Consider the following 20,795-nt stretch of genomic DNA (forward strand, 5'->3'; position numbering starts at 1 on the left):
ACCCGCTGGGATTGTTCTATACCGTAAAAAGTATACCCTTATCTTTTTATTTTGAAATCAAAAGATATTTAGAGGTCGCTCAAAGCGTCCAAAGTTTTCCATGTATTTTATATGGGAAAAAAACAACTTTTCGTAGAAGTGGTATAGAATAGTTAAAAATCAATATTTTTCTACTAGAAAACTCTGTTTATCTGCAGGAGATTCCCAGTTATAATACCCAATTGTTTATTTAACCATTTTTTCATTGCAACTATAATTTATAGGTCCGCCAAAAACCTCGAAAAATGCAATGGGGCGACCAATAAAAAATCGTTAGTTTTAAAAAATGATTAAATAAACAATTGGGTATTACTATCGAAAAAATATTGACTTTCAAGAATTATATGCCATTTCTACGAAAAAATTTATTTTTCCCATATAAAAGTACATAGAAATCTTTGCGCGCTTTGAGCGACCTCTAAATATTTTTTGATTTCAAAATAAAAAAATAGGTGTATACTTTTTTTCGATATAGAACAATCCTAGGGAGTGAGAGCATTACAATTCCCACTTTACTGTTTTTGGACCACCCTAATGTACATACTACATATCTAACGATAGATGTATGTATACTAATTACAAACAGTGTATTATTAATTGGCTCACTTTTCGTTACATGCCCACAAATCCACTTATACACTTTCATATGCCAATCAATAATTCACAATGTAAACAAGTCAAATGAAGAGGCTTTTCACTAAAACGCAACCTTCACCTCAATCATGGCATGGCTCATAAATTAAAAGCTTCTAAATTTTGCTTTGAACTTGTATTTACACAACTATTTTTAAAATACTACCACCAGAACATGTAAACTCATCTACTTACTCGTTGATTGCTTGGCTGGCTTGGCTGGCCTAGCAGAAGCCAATGCCATTGAAAATCGCTGACAGCAGTTTTGACATTCCACTGACATCTGTGCATGTTGCGTGCAGTAAATATATCAAATTAAAAATTAATTAAAGCCAACAGGGAAATAAGCGCGCGAAGGCATACACTGTGCACTACTTCGCCGCATGCGCTGCACGCCTCTCCGCTTTTTCCCCGAAGATAGCGAGCATTTTATTTTAGCTCATCGCTTTTGACATTTACGCCGTTGAATACTATGAAAAACCAAATTAAATGGCATCACACAAATAAACCGTACATTAGTTCTAAACATATGTATGTATGTGCATACATACTATGTACATATTTATAAATATGTATGTATGTAGGTGTCTGCCGTTCCCACACAGCTACTCGCAACACTCCCCGTCATCGCGGCAGTCACAAGCACTCAACAAATCAGTTGGTCGTTTATGAAAAGCACATGTCAGCTCCAGAAGCCATAACAAATAATTTGGCATTTTCGATTCGCTTGTTTCTTGTTGTTGTATTATTTATTTTTTTTTTTAACAGCACGCACTCTTTTCACAATACACATTTCACAGGCTTTCGCGAACATCGGAGTGCATGCGTTGCTCATACGCCACGTACGTCGTCTGCCCATCTGTCTACTTATGTATCTCGTCTCAGCTCAGCTGGCGGGCTGACAGTTCGCCTGCACCACTCTACTACATACATACATACATACATACATACATATGTAGCTATAGCTGCCTTGCCACTCTTATTATTTGGTGGATATTTTCCTGGGTGCTCAAGTGGAATTTGCACAGCTGAATATTTATGCTCAGACGATGTTACGTTGAAGAGATTAAAAATAAATACATGTTTTCCGCCGCGAAAAGGCCAGAAAAATACGCGCATGGCGGCATTTAAAGAGCTTGTCGAACTGCCAATTGACAAGCGCGCTGTGAATGTAAGGTGGGTAGAATAAATGAGCTTTTTGATGAGAACGCACCTGATAACTGCTTGCCCTTCTGTATAAAACTCATCAGCGACTGTTTTAAGCTCTTTTTGTAAAAATATACTTAACTTATATGTATGTATGTATGTCGTAACGTCTCGGTAAATCATATTCCACATTTATATGAATTTATATCTCTTCCACAGCCTCTATCAGGTACGTTGCGGCCTGCGTGTCTCACCGCGACTTCCCGTGCAGGTGGAAACCAGTATACCAGACACACCGCAAAACAATTCACATTCGGCAGAAGTGCACACACAAGCGCAGACAGCCACGAACGGTGGCAGCGGTGGTGGTGGTGACAGCAGCGGCGGTGACGGGGTGGGCGAGGGGGGCGAGGGCGATATACTGCAGGAGCAGGGCGACGCCCAGGATACGAATGGCGGCAGCCTATTGTCAGGATCTGCATGCATAATTAACGGCTGCGGTGCATCGCGCATCTTTCAGATTCTCTACAGGAATGAGGAAGTGGCGTTGCGCGATGTCATTCACTTTCGTACACACTTGTTGGGTGAGTTAAAAATTTATATACAAACATATATGTACTTATTGAATAAGTAAAGCTATATGTATGTAGAAATTAATGTTTTTAAAATTAAATGAAAGCTACATATCTTCCTCGAAATGGTGGCTTACTTAATGGTAGCCATCTACGAACTAACTTGGCTATGGCAGCGGCTTTTCAAAGTGTCTCTAAAGTGAAATGCAATTTATCGAAGGTAAACTTGGACAGCTTGACCGATTAATAAGTCATTCTTTTATTATATTTGTAATTAAAAATACAAAGTTTGTATGAGAAAAATTAATTTGTCAAGTGGCGCTGAAGCCAAGTTATTACTATTATTTAGGCGTTTTGGCTCATATTGTAGTTAGTTAAGCAACTGAGTGTGGCAGAACAAGTGAAATGTATTCTCAACTCTGAAACCCCAAGATGCCATCGGCTTCCCTAGAGAATCCAAAAAAAGGACTTTGGTAGGCGCATTCCTAATCCTTAGGACTCGAAACTCACAAATCTTTCTTTATCCAGGACCGGCAAATGCACAAAATTTGTTTTGAAGTCTCATCCTTTTTAAGGCAGAGGCGTCATTCTTACTCTGTGGTCAAGCGATTTTGGTCCACTTGAAAGCTTAATCAGCTACGAAAATTAACACCCAAAATCGGCTATTTTTAAGAAACTAACAACCTTGTTATCCAAAGAATAACCAAAGATTCCAATCTTTCCAAGGCCCATGCACAGATAGTTACTCGTACTTAAGCAAAAATTTACTCACCAGGAAGCGCTGTGTCACGAAGAGCGCATATTTTTGTCCCTCAAGCACATCGCAGCCAAAAGCTCCTTACCTAATCCTTGCCTAAAGTTTCCTTCACGACAGGAAGCTGTAATAGGAGCTGACATGTAGGTCGGATAACAGACAGATATTTGCGCCACGGGAATGGACCAATTGACCTGTGAGCAATAACACCACTTGTAGGCAGCTCCATCTACTTAGATTGACAACGAAATATTCTCCCTGTTCCTGATGGTGGGCAAGTTAAAAGAGCAACGTTTGCAAGATATGGATTGTATTTAGAATTGGTCCAAATACAGAATTTTTATGGTGCATCTATTTGCTACGGTGACTAAGTGAGGCAAATAAGAGCCACTGAATAACACAAGTTCTAGCAATAGCCTTAAGGTCTGATTATGGCAACTTGACATAACTTAGAGGCTGACACTTGAAAATTCTCTTAAATGGATATCCTTATATTTGGACTTAATGCCACGTCAAAGTCATTTTATTTTGATTTTTTAAGTTCTTAGTTCCGTTAAGTTAAGTTAAGTTGCTATATTTAGACCTTTAGTGTGTAGATCGCACACATAACTTGAGAAAAACCAGTAAACTTTAAAATATAAAATAACGGTATTCGCGGTGATTCTTCACATGGCCAAGAGTGTGAAATATATATTAACATTAGACTGCATCGCCAAAAAAAGTTGCGGTTTTTCCCACCCGGATTACAAAATTTATTACATTTGAAGACGTCCACCAAAATATTACGGAAAAGTGTTAAGATTTACGGGAGCTGGATTAATACCTCCAAAAATGGAGTTTTTTATGAATAAAAATAGTTTCTTAAAGAATTTTTTGAAAAAAATCCTCATAAAAAATTCAACGGAATCGTAATGAGTAGATTGTTGATGCTGTTCTTTACCTTTTTTCAAAAATTAGTTTAAGAAAAACTTGAATAACGGGGAAAAAACTATACCGCTTTAGACCTAAGAGGCATCAGTTCAAAAGTATTTTCTCACCCTTTTTATTTATTTGCAGAAAGACTAATTCACGCCCCAATTTTTTTTTTTTTTTCAAATATCAACACATCTTAATTCAACTTGGAATTACGCTCATTCATCCTAACTTTCTGTTTCATACTTTGAATGAGTTTATGTGCAAATAACAAAAAAAGGTGAGAAAATACCTTTTCAATGATGCCTCATAAGTCTAAATCGGTAAAGTTTTGGCTGAGTTATACAAGTTCTTCTTAAACCAATCTTTGAAAAAAGTTCAAAAACCAGCATCCAATATCTCATTATTACGATTGCGTAGAAAATTTATTTAAATCTTTTTTTGCAAATTTTTTAAGCTTAAACTGTTTTGTCAATTGAGGCGGCTTTTGCAGAAATTCTTTAAGAAACTGTTTTTATTCACTAAATTTTTTGAGAAATTTTTTTATATTTTTCCTAAATATTTAGGCGAAAGTCTTAAAATATAATATACTTTATAATTCCAATGGGAAAACAGTACCGATTTTTTTTTGTTGTATGGGGAGTGATGCAGTCTAATGTAGTACATACATATGTGTATGTATGTAAGTCTAAATGCACATCTATATATATATATATATATATAAGTATATACCCATTTGTATTTGATTGAATTAAAGTAATGCCAAAAGCGCCCCATGTGCTGGCACAATATTCGAGTCATGCATCCTGTGCCGTTCCGCTGAAGCGTGCAGGCGCTAGACAGCGTTTCGCAGTGCGTGCCAACTGCCGCATTATTGAAATTACTGCGCTTGCCATTCGACTTCGGCCGACATCACTGCAGGCTGCAGCAGCGTAACGCAACCAACGAGGCATATGCAAGCGATTTTGCTTGACTTGAAGTAAAACTAAAAAAAAAAAAAAAAAGTGAAAAGCAACAGCAAAAACAAAAGCAAGCGATAGATGTCAGAGCAGAGTGCAGCGAAAATAGAGTTAATGAGCAAAGTACGTATATTTTGGCATAATGAAAAGTTACTTTTAAATGCTTCATTGGAAAGTTTTTTTTGTTTTTTTTTTTGGACACAAAGTGCTTAAGTAATTTGTAAGTACTGCAGTCAGAATTAACAAATGAGAGTGCTCTCTAATCAAAACTTAATTACAAGTTTGCACAAGATTAGTTCCTAGGATTTGATTAAGCCCAATGGCTGACAACTACTGGGGTACAAAAAATATTTTAAAGTGCATACAAACATAAATGCATAAATATTTCACATTTTAAAATATATTTTTCCACTGTAAAAATCCATCTCTAATCAAATACTACTAAAAGTCAAGAGCCAAAAATTTAGTTAGCTACAACAATTTAATATCACATAAAAAACATTCGTCAGAATTGCTCGCGGTCATAATCGTATTTCTTGCACACACACTCGCATAAGTATGTACAAATGCTTGGGATTCAAGCATTAAAAGTACTTTGTTTATGAATTTTATAGGGTAATAAAATATTAATGTTCGCTTCCTCGGCTTTTTCTCTTTACGATAATATATGTAAGTATGTAAGTATGTGCATACGAGTGTAGGGTCTTCAATATTTGTACATACATATATGTATATTGGAGAAAGAGCGGTAAAGTATTCAGAAAATCGTTGCTTAATCAAGTGCTTCGTTTAAATTTGTACAAAATATGATTTAATGCAAGGTCGTTCTGTATGAAGCACTGAATGATACTTTAGCTGTTAGGAGCTTTATGCGGTTAATGTTAAGTGGCGGCATAAACAGTCTTAGAATTATTGCTTATACTTATGAATTCACAAGAGCTAAGAAAATCATATAAGAGATGTAGGAAATATCTAAAAACTTGTTTTATATAAAAGTTTTTGATTTTTTTTTTGTGTTTTTCACCCACCTTGGGCGACAATGTTTACATAAATATTTACTTGTACATGTGTTCGTATAATCTCTTCACGAGCCAAAAAATATTTTGTTAATTTCACGCTCCGGCCAACAAGTTGCGGTAAATTTTAATAGCTAATACTTGTGTTGTTCACTTATACTACATATGTTTGTATGGAGCAGTATAGAACCATGCAGACATATATGCGGATAGCCTGAAAAAGCGATCGTTACGCAAACTATAGACTTCATCATTTTAGCCGAACTAATTCAAAGCGTGTGCACAGTGAAACAGTTGGTGTTCGGCTTACTGAATTCTAGGCCATTGCTTTGCACTACTGGGTATGCAACCGGGAGCAAAATGCCTTTAAATTATACAGGCTTTCACTAAACGGAAGTAAATTTTTTTAAGTGACACATGTGCATGCTTTTACCGCAGGTTCGGATTCTGTGGATAAAAATACGTTATTTTTGGAATAGACTTCCGGAAGACTTTTTGGAAGTCGTATATACGACCAAAAGATAGAGCCATGAAATAAGCACCTGCTAGAAAAAATTGCCAAACAAAAGTGACGTATTTTTATAAATAGAATCCGAATCTATAGTAAAACCATATATATCCCATTAAAAAAATGTACTTCCGGTCAGTTTAACCCACTTGCGGTCGACCAAATATAGAGCATTTCATAAATTTGCGTTTTCCAATATGAAAAAAAAATAAAATTTTGCTCCATTTAAGAAGAGGCGCACAGGTGGTAGAGTTTGGTTTAGTTAACCTTACTGCCGCTCCTAGCTATTATTATTTCCAAGTCTTCTTTGTCGAGAAACAAGTCTACATGTGTAGATGTTCGATGTGATTACTACATGCCTTGGCTCAACCCTGAAACTATCCCTAAGATTTCTGCTGCATGGAATGGTGAGGCAGCGTTGTGACATTATGGGACATCTCGAGTTTCTACAACTTTCAGATGAGCTCCTGAAGAGACCTCGACTGGTTTAACGATGGCAGCTACGGATCTACCGTCGCCACAGACAACTTACCTACAAGAAAATCAACAGGCATCCGTACAAGGATGAGGACAGATCTGGGTTGCCCTGCTTCACTTCTAGCTTTACTTTGGATCTACTTCCATTGGCGCTTACAGATTCCACTTTCCTCTATGTTTTCGTCCATTGCTTGCTTCACTACTCTTCTTCGGAGCGAAATGCGCTTTTCCATAGAATTCTTTTTTTTCTTATTCTTCTTCTTCTTCTTATTTTTCTTCTTCTTCTTCTTTTTCTTCTTCTTCTTCTTCTTTTTCTTCTTCTTCTTCTTTTTCTTCTTCTTCTTCTTCTTCTTCTTCTTCTTCTTCGCCTTCTTCTTCTTCTCCTCCTTCTTCTTCCCTGATCATCCTTGATCGGTGAGGTAACTAGGCGACTATTGCTACGAAGGTGTTGGTGGTTGGTTTTGAATGTTGCACTCTGGTAAAGTCCTTGGACCGACCTATCGAAGGTTATCAAACTGGCACTGTATCCATCCCACAACTGCTCGCTTTGTTGAGAAGTCCACTACTCTATGAAACAGAACACGAAACTAGCCTTTGGATTTTCCAGACCGGGTGGGAGTCTGCCATTGATGCTGTTGGGTGCAATTTCAACTCTCGGCTGCCTTCATTGGGACCTCGTTCTGTCATAGGAGATTCCGGTGTGGCCATAGGCCGAGTTGAAGCGAAGTTGGTTCTTTCTGTCGACTTCTTTTGTACGAGTTGTGGAAAAAGGGAGTTGACCACCCGGGCAGAGATCATCCATAACCAATTACGGCTGAGTAGCCTCCTTCCGTACCAGAACCACTTCGTTTGCGAATGTACGAAAAGTTCCAGCCTGGTTGATCCTTCATCCTTACGGATCGCCTGACCCCTTAATTCGGCCATAGAAGTAGAAAAGAAGAACTTTGGGTAGGGATTATAGACCGCAAATCTGATAATGAGAAAAACACGATTTTGGACATTTTTTCAGGCTAAAATTTTTGGAAAATCGAATATGTCCTAATGCAATTGTAACACTTACAGCAACTGTATACTCAAAAGACAACGACGATTTTAAGTTAAGGAAAATGGCTACGTCGTTTTTCACTGCCTAAATGGCTTTAAATATACATAGATATCGTAATGCGGCGAATCTGCGAAAAATACCCATGAAGCTATACTACCCAAACACAAACATGTAAATATTCTTAAAATAAAAGACGAAGAAAAATTTTATAGCGGATATGTGAGGATACGAAAAATATTTTCCAACTTCTTTAGTGAAGTAGTTAATTTGTCGTAAATGCCTGCTAAGTTGAATGAATGTTGTACTTGAATTACATATCTACTCATTCGTACATACAAACATATGTATGTAAGTATGTTTATATTTTTAGAGAAGGGAAACATTAAATGAATTTACATATTGAAACACTCATCCGGTACTCGGGCATAAGAAGTACTACTCCTAGAATAAGTGCTACTATTTGCATTGTAGTTGTTGCTACGAGTATTCTAAAAATACATACATACAATAGTTGGATGAAACTGTTGGTGTTGTTGGCGGTTGATAGAAGAAGACCGCGTGCAGTCGACGCATTTTCATACATACATACATACATACATACATACATATGTGAATATATTCGCTCCATATGAATAAGTATTAGACGTAGTACAAAGTATTCCAATTGGAGACCGGCAGACCGAATGACAGACAGATACTTTTCATGCAAGTGGCATATTTTACGTTTTATCTGCTGTTTCTGCTATTTTATCTTTGCGTTTATACTATTTTATATTAAACGCAGTTAACAAGCGTACATACATACATATGTGTGAACAAAAGTGTATGAAAGACAAGAAATTTGATGCCAGCGAGATACATTCCTACATAAATTCTCTCTTAGCATAAATGCATACATAACTTAGCGTAAATGTACATAAGTTCTTAAATAACAAATTTATGCACATACATACATAAGTATGTATCAGATTCTTTATATTAAGTATGTACATACATACATACACGTGTGATGTAGGGCCTTTATGCGGCTCACCATGAATGCGCGCAGTTAAGTGGGCCCACGTCGTCGTTGCTTTGTTGTTGACGTTGCCAAGACAAATCTGTGGAAAGCAAATAGTACACACATCCCTGAGGTGAATGAAATGAAATAAAAAAATGAAGTGAGATGACAACTTAAGTCGTCTGCAATGTTTGATTCAATTTTTAGAAAAGTAAAATCTCTACGACATATCGAGAAGAGAAATGTTGAATAAGTATTTGCCAAAAATATTGCAACACTTTCGTTCGGATTTCGAGATTATTTTTTAGTCAGCAAAAACTTAAGATTGTCTGAAGGACATGAATGTGAAAATTTCCGCCAGCTGAAATTACATATTTCCTAAAACACCTAAGATATTCACTAACACATGCATTTAGCTTTCTGCAAATACAAACTAGTAATCTGTGTGATTAAAGTTTGAGATTTTTATAAGTTTTACTTATTTGACATTAAAGTTGGTTCTCAACTTTTCAAAAGCTTCTTGCTTCTTCACTCATTGCTAAATTTGGGTATTTTCAAGGTGAGCAAATAGTGCGCTCGTAAGTATGCAGCATTAGATGGATGGCGAAGTCTCTTGTTCTGTTTACTTATTTCATTTTCCTACTTAGCATACCTACGCAATTTTCAACTGCCGTATGAAATAATTTGTTTAAGCCAAAAGAAGCCGACTTTGTGTATATATAAATATAACTAAAATCTACCATCTTAAGAGCTAGATTCACTCGCACAAAGAAAAATATCTAATATAATATCAGATGTGACTAAATGTATGTATATAGTTTTAGCACCATGTCTCGTAACTCAATGTTCGATTGGTAGCAGCATCTGCTCCGCAGAGGTTGCAACTAGCGCATTTAATTCATACAATTTTTTTTGTCGGAACTAAATTTACCAAACAACGGGTGAGAGAAAATATGGATCCAGTTTCTGGTGGTAATTTTGATGGACGAAGGGGGGAGTGCTATAACTGTATGCGGAGCGAAGAAAACCTGGTCTGCGCCCTCTCTGGCCAAATGGTCAGATACCTCATTACCAGTTACCACCGATTGACCTGGCATCCAGAGTAAGACAAGTTAGTTCTATTTTCGAACATAATTTAGTCGAGACTTGCATTGCCGAACTAGTCTGGAAGTAGTTAGAAGACTGGCCAATTCCTTGAGTGCAACATGGCTGTCCTTTATCTCTACCTAGTTTCCCCCACGATGTCCATGGCCTTGAGGCTTTCAAATACCTCTGCTTATTCCCCAAGAGAAAAGCAAATCTCATCCTCATTATCTTCGATACAGACACAATATCCTGACCCAGTCTTAGTTTTAAAGCGATCAGTGAAGGTTCGATAGTGTGTGAGTCCGGGCTGAATGTTAAAATTAAGTCCGCATTCATCCTCAGACTACTCAACCTTGTATAATATCCTCATATTTAAAAGGTAATGGTGGTGTACATTCCTTAGGCACTGAAAAGACACTTGTGTCTAGATTACTGCCTCACTCCAATCTGTATCATACCAAAATCCATTTATTTAAAGCCTGCAGGTGGCCGTAATGCCTCTCCACGCTAGGGGGAAAGCGATGGTAAAGTGTAGAAGAGCATGAAGGGCAGCGCCAGGTGCGCTTACAAATATGTATGTTTGTGTTTGGCCGAGCTTCTCCTCTGATGTTGTCACAAAAAAGGGAGGTCCCTATAGTTTTACGCCGCCTCCGAACGGCGATTGTATTTTTATGAGAAGCTGTTTTTCATGTCACTCAGTGGTTTACCATTGCCTGCCGAGGGGTGACCGCTATTACAAAAAACTTTTTTTTATGTTAGCTTGAACCGATCCCAGCGGCCGCTTATGAAATAATTGAAGAGGCAAGAAGGATAGAATAAGAGATTACACTGACTGAGAGAGGGCAGATTTTCACGGAATATTGAATTCTGATCATGAGTAGACAAGCAGATGCTGCCTTTATTTCTCTGCATCGTGACAAAGAGAATATCACTGTTAAGTCCTTTAATGTCACTTACTTAGTGAAACCATCTTAGAAGGAGTATCAATAAATGTACACGCTGTATTTTTAAAATGGACACTGCACGTGCTGGAGTATTTATTTGACTAACATACCGGTTTGAAAGTAAATGTCACAAGAAAGCGTACTGTAGGCACTACTTTGGTGCTGATAACCAAGAAGCTACTAAAAAATAGAAAAAACACCCACCGAACTTAAGACCATGAGTATAACAACTGCGTCCGTAAGTAGGAAATGTCTGTCCATACCTAGCTCACTCAAGGGCACAGCAGTACCCAACATAGTCCGAAAACTACAGACTTAATATTCTTTCGTAGGAGATATTAGAATCCGGTCTGGTCTATGCCAAATCGAGATGGACCGTGTCTCGGAATAAGTACATACATCTCGATAGCAAACTTAAGTGACGACGCAACGTAGTAGAGGGGCTGAGTAAGCCGCGGTTCCACTCTGTGCAATTAGGGTCTATAGTTATCATTTTCTATTGTATCTTCACGGCAATGGTCAGGCTGATATTTTTCCGTGGTACTCTAGTTTGGTGTACAGCAATTAAGAAGAAAACCTTACTCACAAGAGTACTTATATACACCAACTACGCAGATTTTAGTACTCTAAACATCTAGCGTTCAAAATTGCTGCCAAAATGATTGCCACAGGCAAGTTTGTATTCAGGCTTCGCGATTACTACTTATAGCATAATGTCAACAATTCCTGGACGAATAGACCCAGTGAGCCGGGGAATCAAATAATGGCGGGAGTATGGCTAACTCGGATGGGACAAGGGAGTAGGATCTACGGTATTTAAACCGCCACGGAGCTCCGTAGGTGTGAATGAGAAGACTGTGGAGCACATCATCTTAGCAGGTTTTGGTCCTCACTCATACAACGTTGTTCCAGTTTGCTAAGAAAATTAATGTTTTTAAAGACGGGATAAGCCAAGTTGTCAGCTCGCAAGTTTTCTGGAAACACTTTAAATCTCCATGATCTCTGCTTGACCTAACCTATCTAGTCTAAATTACTTGGTCAAGGGGAAATTAGATGTCGTGAACAAATCGCGATTTTCAATTCAAATGCAGTTCAGTTTTAAAATGACGACGCTCAAAAGAAAAATAGTTCACTGCCACGTTCAAATTAAAACCATTGGCGAAAAAATCACATTTCTGCTCATGGTAAATACAAATACTTTCTTCTAAAAAATTATTGGTGGTCAAAAATAAGAAGATAAAAATTTCAATTAAATTTTCCGAATGCAACGTAAAGTATTTTCCCCTTTTATTCACCACCTCACTTTCCTCTAACCGCTTTTCATTTACACTCCCTTTCGTTACCTCAATCATTCAATTAGTATTGCTAATTATCTCAAGAAATCATAGTACTTAAATAATTCATTTCATATGAACAGCAACTTCATTTCGTATTCAAATCCTCTTCACAATTTAAGTATGTATTTAATTTTCGATTTTCTCTTTTCACTTCACTTTTTTTTTTGCAGTCGACAGCCGTCACTTGAAGGAATCCATTGAACGTGCTGAGTTCTCATTGCAATTGGAACTGTGGTTTGGTGAACAGAATGGCACCAGCGCACTATCGTTGGCCTCTACACGCACCTTACAGCTGAATTTCCATCCAGGTCGAGGGCTGCACTACCATCTGCCGGTGCTATTCGATTACTTCCACTTGGCCGCCATTAGCGTTGGCATCCATGCTAGTTTGGTGGCGCTGCATCAGCCCTATATAAAGTGAGTATCATGTGAGGTGTGTGTGTGTGTGTGTGTGAATGTGTTGAGTGAGAAACTGGGCAAATTGGGTTTGACAGCAGGTCGATCGATGGTGGGTGGGATAAGGAAAGAACGTGTTGACGAGTCAAGTAACACAAAAAAAAAGCCAATGAGTTTAAAGGGCAAAACCACGCACAATCCGGTATTATACATATGTGCATACGAATGCTTGTATGTATGTATGTATGTATATATGTACGTACGTACAAGATTATCAAATCCAGCATCTAGCAACCAACAAACTAACCAACCAACCAACCACGCCTGTCGTGGTCATTGAGCGGGCACGAACCGAACTACTGACGGCAGTGAATGTGGCATTTGTGGCTGCATTGCTGCAATTCACAATTACACCTGCATAGTTGCATACACTCATATGTATGTATGTATGTGTTATAGATATGTGTGGGCGTGCATTTTAAAACATCAAATGCCATTTTAATGGGCGCATCTAGCCATTGCTTACTCATTTGAAAATTCTCATAGACAAACTGACAAACATGGATACATACATACATACATACATATGTACATATCTACATATGTACAGAAAACATACATATGTTTGTAATAGCAAACCGCAATTTGAATTCGCGAATGCTTGTCTCCGAACATCCACACACACAACTGTATCTAAGTGCACGTGCACTAATAAAAAATTAAAATTCATACCATGAATACCAGCCGCGCTTGCTACTTTCAACATATCATCACCCATATACATACTTTGGCTCCTCAAAAACAAAAAAAAACAAAAACCGCTGGAAGTTGGGACCAGCGCAAAAAATGGTAAAAAAAAAATAGACGAAACATTTGCAGCTCATTAAAACTCTTACGTACGCGTGTGCTCTGCTCTGTCCTGGCCATGCGCCACACATCAGCGCTCATTAGCATCGCATGAGATATGAGATATGTATGTATGTGTGTGCATACGAGTATGCAAAATATGAGTGGCGCATGGCCAGCCTACGCAGCAGCAGTCTCCATTCGCTGTCACAACAAAAAACCTCCTACACACACACACACGAAGCCACGTGTAACCTCCGACCGACCGACGAGCAAATATGGCTGCATGCATCTGAATAGCAATGCGAATCCTTGGTAATGCTCTTGTCTCTGGCATGTCTGCCCTCACTTCATTTACATACATACATACATACATACAGTTGTCCACAAAATAATAGGAGTGGGATATTTTAACCTGTTTTGGCTATTTGTCTTTAGTTTATTTAATGTTTCGTATTTTTTTGTAAAAGCCTAGCTGGTAATACAACAAACACCATATAAATTTACATTTTCAAGTTTGTACAAAAATTATAAAAATTCTGCAAATTTTCACCAAAATTTCAAACTATTTAACCAGAATCTTTAGAAAAAATGTTGGTATGCAGTTTTATAGCCCATTCAATTCTAGTCTGAAGAAGTGCAAGTTTCAAGCTGCTAAAAAATTCCGTTGATTTTTGGCAATTTTTTTTGCTGGCACTGTCCCCATATAAAAGAAAATTGTCGAACATACTTTGTATGGAAAAAACGTGAAACACCTTCAACCGAAAAAATTCTCAAAAATCAACGGAATTTTTTAGCAGCTTGAAACTTGCACTTCTTCAGACTAGAATTGAATGGGCTATAAAACTGCATACCAGAATTTTCTCTGAAGATTCTTATTAAAAAGTTTGATATTTTGGTGAAAATTTACAGAATTTTAATAATTTTTGTACAAAGGTTGAAATCTGAATTTATTCGTTGTTTGTTGTATACCCAGCTTGAGATTTGTATAAAAATAATAAACATTAAATAAACAATAGACAAATAACAAAAACTGACCAAAATAACGCACTCCTATTATTTTGTGGACCACTATACATACATAGTACATCCTATTGCCTCTAATCCTATTTTGTGTTTCCTTTCCAACCGGCATAACGACTCACTGACTTCCTTAGTTGTTTTGCAATTAATTTTAATGACTTAAATCAATTGTTGCCGCTGCGCTGCGTTACGCCGCCATACTGTTCTGCTTTGTGCATACTATTGGATCACACATTCACGTGCGCAAACATGTCTACATACATATACATATGTATGTATACTGAAATAAATATATGGATGCAGACGACAAATGAGAGCCTTACCACAAGTTATTCCTTTCAACTTTCCATGGCGTATACAAATTTTGCGACGTCTGATGCTGAAAAAGTTTGTATTTCACACATTTTTACATACATATGTATGTACATATGTATGTATACTCGTAGTTTGTAAACTTTTTGTATGCTCGCACTGCCATTTGCTGCTCTATCACTACAGTTGCCCACCGAGGCTACGAACTACACAAAGTTCGTACTTGCAAATAAAGGCAACAAACACGCCTGCCTGTAAAAACTCAAGTGTACATTTAATCTGTTTGGTACTCTCTTTAATCTTGTGTTGCACCGAGCTGGAAATTGTTGTTGTTGTTGTTGTTATTTTGCTATTTCATCAAGTATTACTATCCTACAAGTAGATTTTGACAAAAAAAAAAAACTACCTTCCGCCTAAATAAATTGCAATAAATCACTTGAATAGACTCAACAAATTATCAGAATCGGAAAAAGATGGTACCCGGATTAAGTTGTCAAGTTAAGCCAGAATTTACGCAATTATTTGAATTAACGCCAGTACCTCTGCTTCCGGCTTCCGATGTACCTACATGAATACAGTGGAGGTCAAGGGGCAGTGGGTGTTTGAGGAAACTATCGACGAACACCGGGAAAAGTTTTGTGATGCTTTGTCTGGCGTACTTTGAACTATATAAGTTATTCTATAAATCAAGGCATTTAAATAAAAGATATAGAACTTTCATACCTAAGAGTATTTAGCTCAACAAAATAGCGCCTGCGCACTCTAATTGACTCTTAAGTAGCAACTTACTGGGCAGTGCAATCATTCCTTAAGCAAAGGCGTTTCTCGAAAAGAGCTTCGTTCAAAGAACACTACTGCGTTATCGGTACATGCTGCCAGGTTGGTAAATTTTTTTGAATAACAACAAGCCACTGAGCAGGGTTCACTCAAAAGGGCTGATGGCTCCTTCACGGCGACAAGGGGTTAGACATTTTCTGTTCTTTTGGAAGCGAAACGAGTGTGACAGTCACTATGGTTTGGTGCAAAGAGTTTGGACCGAATTGTGTTGAGTGAAGATGCCAAAAGATGTGCTATTCAACCTCTTTATGGCCTCAAATAACTCGGTCTGCATGGAAAAGAGGCAAGATATATTTTGTAGTACTCAAAGAAGCTGAGCTTTTGTTGGCGACCTTGAACAAGATTTTCACTGCGACGCTTACACTTGCTTACACACCATACAATTGGAGGCTAACTGCCGCCGCTTCCCAAGGTCGGTAAGAATCACTATGGCAGTCTTAAAAGCTTCAGGGGTATTCATATGTTTTCTTTCGTGCTGAAATGTCTCGATAAATTGGGCGAGTTTGGCTGCTTCATTCCAAAACACAGTAAGTGTTAAAAATTAAATTGATGTAGAGAAAAAAGCTACTTTTTTTTGGAATGGGAAAATATTAAAATTTGTGTAGATACTGTGTCGTATCTCCGAAAATCTTGCAGCTATCAACAAATAGGCCTAGTTAAAAGGTGTGTCTAAACACAGTATATCCCAAATTATAAAAACCCGATTTTTCCAGGAAATGTTGCATACTGTGTTTTGGAATGGAGTCGGCCGAGTTGTGCAATCATCACATGATCTGCCTTTGCCAAAATATGTTTATTAAATATATAAGAGAAGAAATCTTGTGACACCACTCTGCAAACCCTGAAATGTTTGATTTATAGGTGATTATGGTACGTAAATAAATAAGAATAATTTTTTAAAAGTGACAGCAAAGGGTTAAGAAGCCTACAAAAAAGCTCCAAACTTTTCCAAACGGAGCGCACTATTTCAGTATATGGGAAGTGGGCGTGGTTATTGCCCGATTTCAAAGATTTTCAGTGACTCAATATTTTTTGTATGCAATGTTTGGCATTTTTTTTAACTTCCATCCGTGAACTGTTTAGAATTTAAGTTTTTCAAATTCAGGAGAATTTTCTAAGTATAAGCACGACCGTTCACCTTTTACCTCCACTGTTCTTAAACCCTTGAAGAAAATTTCAGTAGAATTTATTTGCTTTATAATCCAAGGTATCAGTTTGCTGTTTTCAAAAGCTTAGCCCTAACTCCAAGAAGCAAGTTCGTAGTTTTTTGATAATCAAATATTTTCTCTCAATACCCAATTCATACATTTAATACATAAAATATGCTACATACTTATTTCTACATAATCAAATATAATTTTTACTAACTTAAGTTCTACTTCCAACTACTTTTTTAACCCAACGAATCAAAACCAAAATCAAAAACAAACCTAACCTGGCCCAAATCGTCAACATTTCACATAAAATGTACCTACTCGCAAAATTCGCATATTCTCGACAAACGTTGTTTTTGTTTTTGTTTGGACTTCCTCCTCATGAACGCTTACCATCGATAACAAACAAAAAAAAAAAAGGAAAACAATTTTCCGTTACATTAAACTCTGGTAAGACTTTCTCCGCCTTTCATATCACAAAGTTATAGTTTTCTTATTTTCTTTTCACTAAATAGTTGTTTTTGCTTTCCTCTCGAACCCCTATTTTCTTTTGATTTTAGTTGTGAATGAACTTTTAATCTAAGTTTGTAACAGTAGTGGGAGCAAAATGAATGTAGTCTATCTTACTTTGGTTACCATTTCATTTCTATTTTTAGAAGCGTTTTATTTTTTTATGTTTTTTTTTTTTTATTTTGTAGCGCAAATTTCTCTGCCACTTTGTTAGCATTTTAACTAAAACTTTGTAGTCGGCATTTATGTTGTGCTTAGAGAGCAATAATTAGACAAACTTACGTGTAGGTGTGTGTGTCCCAGTCAAAACATCGTAAACAAAAATTATTAAAGCTTCGTTTAGCGAAATACAAAACATTGGCTTTTTCTTTGGTTGCTCTGCAAAATCACTAATAGCAACTTTTAATCACAGCGCACCCAAAAGCTCCAAAGCCTGGAGCGGCAAATTGAACTGTCGTGGCAGCATGTCGCCCGGCCCACTAGAGGCTGTCTTTTTCGGCCCACAAATTGTGGGTACCACCAAATGCAGCGGCGGACCTGCCGGTCGTCTTTTGCAGTCGCGACAGATACATCATGAAATCTGTAGTCTACTGTTGGGCGCCATCGAAAATCTGAAAGCGACTCTCAATGAGTTCAGTGCAGTGCTGACGAAGAGCATGAATAACCAAATCGGCTCACCACCGTTACGAGAGAATGATGCCTCCGAGCGTTTACAGCATTTTACCGAAGAAGCCAAGGTAGGTCTACCCCGTCGTTGAGACTGCGCAAATGTGACCAGAACTTATAAAAATCTATTACTATCTATTACAGCTGCATGATACCGAGGAGGACTTTGCAATCCGTGCCAATTCCGACATCGCCCAGCTATGCGCCGAATGCATAATGTTTTGGCGACGCGTTATACTCGCCTCATCTCAGTCCGCAGTGCACACTCTACTTGCCAAGAAGCACCACATTTTGCGAGTGCAACGCTTCGCCGAAGGTTTCTTTGTCAACGAAAATCCGCGCCATTCGGCGGCTGGTTGCTACGACAGTAACTACCAAAACTATGTAGCCATCGCCGAAATGGCACGCCGCAGTCGCTATTTACAGTCGTTGCCACCGCTGCCGGTACATTGCACACCCATTGATGGCGACGCCAGTTCATTGCCGCTGATATTTGAGGATCGTTACGTGGAACCACCGAGCTATACACGTAGACGCACCGGCAGCGATCCGCATTTGAATAGTCACGAGAGTCTGGTGAGCTCCTGTGGCAGCAGTACGCCCAAACCACCGCCTCCGCCCACCTGCATGCTCGATAAAACGCATTCGGTGAACAGTCTGAGCGGACGCAGTTCGAACTCCAAGGAATGTTCATGTACCGTTAATTTTGAGTATCAGAGTAGCCCTGGCTGTGTAGCAGGAGTGCTTACTCCACGATTCGCCTTAGGTGGGGAAATATTGCAGGCGAGTTTGACCATTGCAACGACGGCAGCTGCAAAGGCACCGGCCACCGACGTTCTTAATCAACGGCAGATGTCACGACACTCCGTCACAGGTCTACTCGAAGATGGTGATAATAATGAGGCAGCTAATGAATACAACTATAATACGAACGGTACATTACCAACACGTCACAGTAAGTCTTTGGACCAGCTAGACGGTACAGTTCACAGTACTCCATCTCTTCGCACTCACAGTCATACACAACAGCTTAATCTGCATTCTTCGCAAACGCAATCGGAGTCTAATTATAAGCACTTCAGTGATGGCGCCAGTGTTTCTAGTTTGGCTAATAAAGTCGATCAGTCGAGCTCGCGGAAGCACAAAACACAAGCTGAAGATCTCATGCGCAACATTTCGGAATTTCGACAGAAGTACAAGAACTGTGAGGACGGGGCACGTTGCGAACAAAAATTGTATTTGAATGGCAATGGCACCCCGCACGCCAACAATCTGAGTTTGAATGGCTGTAGCCGGTCGGTGGTAAGCACTTTGAACCGCCAATTAAATACCAGCGAACGCGCCGGTAAGTTCGACTATCTGCATGAAATACGAATGCTAAATTCGCCAAAGCAGCTAACGCTTTGCTCGCACTACAATTCGTTGCCAAAATACAATGGAAATGGACTGATTCCACCGAGAAACTCATATCCTCCAATCAAGTCGAAGAAAATCAACGGCTGCTTAGAGAACGGCACCAAGGTTATGCCAAAGCCCACATTGACAGCAACTCAACAACAACACACCATACCGCGCAGTAGCTCCTCACAGGCACTACGCCAGAGGTCTCAAGGCGATGTAAACATCCAAACGAACTCATCGTCGACCATACCGCGTTCAGTTGAGATTGCGCGAGTCCGAGTGTCCGACCTTAAGGAAATGTTGAAGAACGGTACTTTGAAGAAGGAGTCAAGTAGCTCTGAAAGTGATATAGCCTCCAAAGTGCATTCATCGAAAAGTAGCGACCATAAAATGCTATCTTCGCTGAGTGTGCCCTTTAAACTTGAGTCCTTAAACAATACTAGCAGCGAACAGAATACCAGCGGGTTTAGCGAGTCGCTACCAAATCTGGCGCCACCACCACAGTTCAACTCTGAATCGGGCCAAAAACGCAAACTTGTGCTGAGCAATTCCACATCATCATTGAGTGAGGAGAGCGGTTGGGTCTCTAGTCGACGCAGTTCGCTTGGTCCCTCTAGTCCCGAAACCATCACGAACAATGAGAAAAACGTGAAGAAAGAACAAGCACATATCAATGGCATGGAGACGCGGCTCAACGGTGAGCAGCTACGTCTTAAACTGCAACAACTGTTAGATCAACAAAATCAAAAAACCATCAAAAAACACAATTCAACGAAACGCGATACGAGTCAAAACCATAAAACCAACGGAGCGAGCAACGAAGTATCTATTCATCGCAAAGTGTCATCGGTAACACTGAAAATGAAGCCGGATTATAGTAGAACCGAAATGCATTTACGTCGGCATTTACAACATTTACCAAATGGCGAGTCAACGGAGACCGATGACTTGGAAATTCCCTCCCGAAGAGAACGCTCGCGACATGCTAAACATGAAAAATCTAAATCCGATTTTGATTTGGTCAGTTTGAAAGAAAATGCACCGCTGGAAAATGTGCGAGTGCCACCACCTCAACAGTTTCAAGATGACCTCCTGCCACCCGACGAATTTCGTGATCCACCCTTACAGGGATCGCATGAAAAAGAAAACGCCAACAAGTCGCATTCCGCCAATACAACAAAGATCATAGATGCATCCAAAAATAGCAACAGCAAGAAGAGTA

The 20,795-nt window shown here is 38.7% G+C and overlaps 1 protein-coding gene across 1 annotated transcript in view; it reads left to right on the forward strand.

Moving 5' to 3' along the window:
• The first annotated feature begins 1,789 nt into the window (after positions 1-1,789).
• LOC108364315 (protein FAM135B-like) overlaps positions 1,790-20,795 on the forward strand; it is a 22,785-nt gene continuing 3,779 nt past the window's right edge. Inside the window, exons 1-6 of the mRNA XM_017617948.1 lie at positions 1,790-1,848; positions 2,038-2,402; positions 12,599-12,845; positions 17,417-17,446; positions 17,919-18,243; positions 18,317-20,794. Coding sequence (XP_017473437.1) covers positions 1,790-1,848; positions 2,038-2,402; positions 12,599-12,845; positions 17,417-17,446; positions 17,919-18,243; positions 18,317-20,794 — 3,504 coding nt within the window. The remainder of the gene's footprint in view (positions 1,849-2,037; positions 2,403-12,598; positions 12,846-17,416; positions 17,447-17,918; positions 18,244-18,316; position 20,795) is intronic.

Source organism: Rhagoletis zephyria, unplaced genomic scaffold, assembly GCF_001687245.7.
Source record: "Rhagoletis zephyria isolate East Lansing unplaced genomic scaffold, Rhagoletis_zephyria_1.1 Rzeph_scaffold_01523, whole genome shotgun sequence".
Taxonomy (NCBI): domain Eukaryota; kingdom Metazoa; phylum Arthropoda; class Insecta; order Diptera; family Tephritidae; genus Rhagoletis; species Rhagoletis zephyria.